The following is a 3,243-nucleotide window of genomic DNA, read 5'->3' on the forward strand; positions in this document are numbered from 1 at the left end:
TATACACGCCACAATAATATAGTTTTATCATATTACTTGTAAGATTAAACCAACTAAGTAGGAGAATATGCAGAAATGAGCTTTCTCATACATAGTTTTATAATGTCAAACTAAATATAATTATACGTCCCAAATCACAAGTAATTCAAATCTAAATCCACCAAATCACAATCACTATAAAAGAACATTAGTAAGTGATTGTTCTGAATCTTCTAGAAATTTTATGTTTTATCCACACTGTAACAATATAGTTTTATCATATTATTTTTAATACTAAACTAACTAAGTATAAGAATATGCAGAAATGAAGTATTCTCATACACCGAGTTTTTTATAATTTCAAAACGAATATAATTATATATTCTAATTCAAATCACAAGTCACCAAATCACAATCACTATAAAACCAACATTTATAAATGATCGTTCTCAATCATTTAGAATTTTTGTATTTTTATCCACGCGACAACAATATAGTCTTATCATATTATTTGTAAAACTAAATCAACTAAGTAGGAGAATATGCATAAATTAAGTATTCTTATCCACAGAGTTTTTATAATCTAAACCGAATATAATTTAACGCCACAAATCACAAGTCACCAAATCACAATCAACATAAACTAACATTAATAAGTGATCCTTCTCAATCTTTTATAATTTTTGTGTTTCTATCTACGTGGAAACAACATAGTTTTATCATATTATTTGTAAGCTTAAACCAACTAAATAGGAGAATATGCAGAAATGAAGTATTCTTGTTGGGTGTGAATGCGATTGAAGCTTGGCTCAATTTCTCTTGTTTATCAATTTCGTTACACCACTACCTCACCAAAGGCGGTAACCCTTTCTCTAGTCTCCAAACACCATAAAGGAGTTTGACCTCTTCCTCCCACCAAGAGAGTAGTATCTATATATATTATTAGGTCAAGTCTAATAAGTGAGTTACTAGAGATTGTGCCGCAATGTTGGGCCAACCAATACCCAACAATCTCCACCTTTGGCCCAAAATAGTGCAAAGCAAAATCACGGAATCATAAGACACATCATCGCCAATTTATTACCACAGAGGCATCAAAGTAAATATCTAAGGTAAACTCGTGTCACAAAGACCATGGACAAGATCACAAAACATACGAAATTCACAAAGATCAAACGCAAAAGAAAAAAACATGCGAAAATCACAAAGATCAAACGCAAGAGCACAATGCAAAAACCACAAAGATCAAACATAAGAGCACAAAGCATGGGAAAATCACAAAAATCTAACGCAAAAGCACAAAGCATGCGAAAATCACAAAGATCAAATACAAGAGCACAAAGCATGCGAAAATCACAAAGATCAAATGCAAGAGCACAAAGCATGGGAAAATCACAAAGATTGAAGGTAAAATCACAAAGCATGCCATGTCTACAAATGACGAACCTCAAAGAGTTTTCCCTAAGTCAAAGTTTAAAATTCGTTGACATGAAATAAATTTTTCAGCAGGTAAACACTTAGTACCCATAGCAGTAGGATTAAATTCTGAAGGAATTTTCTCTAACTTAACAATGCTTTTTTCAACAATATCCCGAATGTAACATCAATGTGTTTAGTTCTATCATGAAAAACAGGATTTTTACACAGTTGAATAGCATATTGACTATCATAAAACACAACCACATTTTTTTCAAGAAAACCAATTTCAGACAAAACAACCCTAAGTCAAATTGCTTCCTTAAAAGCTTCAGTGATAGCTACATACTTAGATTCTGTAGTAGATAAAGCAACAATGGGCTGAAGTTGATACTTCCTACTTATGCAAGAGCCACACAAAGTAAACACATAGGAAATCGTAGACTTTCTATTATCCCTATCATTAGCATAATTGAAATCTACATAACCAACCAACTTAGTACCTACAGAACACTTAGAAAAAGTCAAGCCAACATCAATAGTGGTTTTTAGATATCTCAAAAGCCATTTCAAAGCATTCCAATGAGGCATACCAGGGTTAGACATAAATCTACTCAAACAACGATCTGTATATGCAATATCAGACCTAGTACTAATCATGAGATACATAACAGATCCTATAGCATTGGAATAAGACACATTCTTCATTTCAGTTATTTCAGTTTTAGTCTTTGGAGACTGATCCTTACTTAACACAAAGTGGGAAGCAAGAGGCACATTCACAGATTTAGCATCAGACATAGAAAATTTACTCAAAATTTTAGCAACATGTGCACTTTGATTCAACACAAAAGAAAATTTTGTTTTATCTCTAATTATATTAATGCCCAAAATCTTCTTAGCATCACTTAAATCTTTCATGTCAAAATTTTTACAAAGCGATTTTTGCACATGCATAATAGACTTCAGACATTGACTAACAATCAACATGTCATCCACATGTTGTTTAGCAGGTTGATCAAAAACTATAAACACATGCTCCACCTTATTAGGAGCATCATTAATAGGAGTGGGGGACATAGGCAAGCAAGAAAAATCATTCTCATTAAAAACAACATCTCTAATTATCACAATCTTAAGCCCATGTTCACTCTTATTCCAAAGCCTATAACATTTTACCCCATCAGGGTAGCTTAAGAACACATATTTCTTGGACCTATGCTCCAACTTGTCAACCTTCTAATGCACATAACCAACACATCCAAAAACTTTCAAGTTGCTCAAATCAAGAGGTTTACCTGAGAACACAAATTCGGGACATTTCTCTCCTAAGGGAACACTAGGGGACCTGTTTATTAAATAAACAACAGTATGTAAAGCATCCCCCAAAAACTTCTTAGACAACTCAGATGACGCTAACATAGCTCTCACCCTCTCTAGAAGTGTCATATTCATCCTCTCAGCAACATCATTCTACTGTGGTGTGTACGGCACAGACCTATGTCTTTTAATACCCCATGTAACACATAAATCATTAATCTGTTTATTACACAATTCAAGACCATTATCTGTTCTAAGAGTTTTGATTCTCTTACTTGTTTGATTCTCAATCAAAATCTTCCACTCCTTAAACTTTTAAAAATATCAGACTTATGGTTCAAAAATAACACTCAAACTTTCCTAGAATAATCATCAATGATGGACACAAAATATTAGTTCCCCCCATGTGTAGCAACACTAGAGGGACCTCACACATTAGCATGCGAATATTCAAGGATATCAGTACACTTAGACACGTTTGGGTATGAGGTGATGGGAAAACTCACATTATGTTGTTTTCCTATCACA

General features: G+C 33.2%; 1 protein-coding gene across 1 annotated transcript; it reads right to left on the reverse strand.

The window, feature by feature from the left end:
- Positions 1-1,704: 1,704 nt before the first annotated feature.
- LOC124919773 (secreted RxLR effector protein 161-like) lies at positions 1,705-2,196 on the reverse strand. The gene is made up of 2 exons (XM_047460108.1): positions 1,989-2,196; positions 1,705-1,898 (listed from the first exon to the last, which is right to left on the reverse strand). The coding sequence occupies exons 1-2, from the start codon at positions 2,194-2,196 to the stop codon at positions 1,705-1,707; spliced, it is 402 nt and encodes a 133-aa protein (XP_047316064.1).
- Between the last annotated feature and the right edge of the window lie 1,047 nt (positions 2,197-3,243).

This window comes from Impatiens glandulifera, chromosome 1 (assembly GCF_907164915.1).
Source record: "Impatiens glandulifera chromosome 1, dImpGla2.1, whole genome shotgun sequence".
Lineage (NCBI taxonomy): Eukaryota > Viridiplantae > Streptophyta > Magnoliopsida > Ericales > Balsaminaceae > Impatiens > Impatiens glandulifera.

Bases quoted from the DNA above. Each gene is read 5' to 3' on its own strand.
- LOC124919773 (XM_047460108.1), bottom strand. From the start codon at position 2,196: ATGTCTGATGCTAAATCTGTGAATGTGCCTCTTGCTTCCCACTTTGTG. The intron at 1,899-1,988 runs GTATGCCTCATT...AGTGTTCTGTAG, and splicing joins TAGATTTATGTCTAACCCTG to GTACTAAGTTGGTTGGTTAT.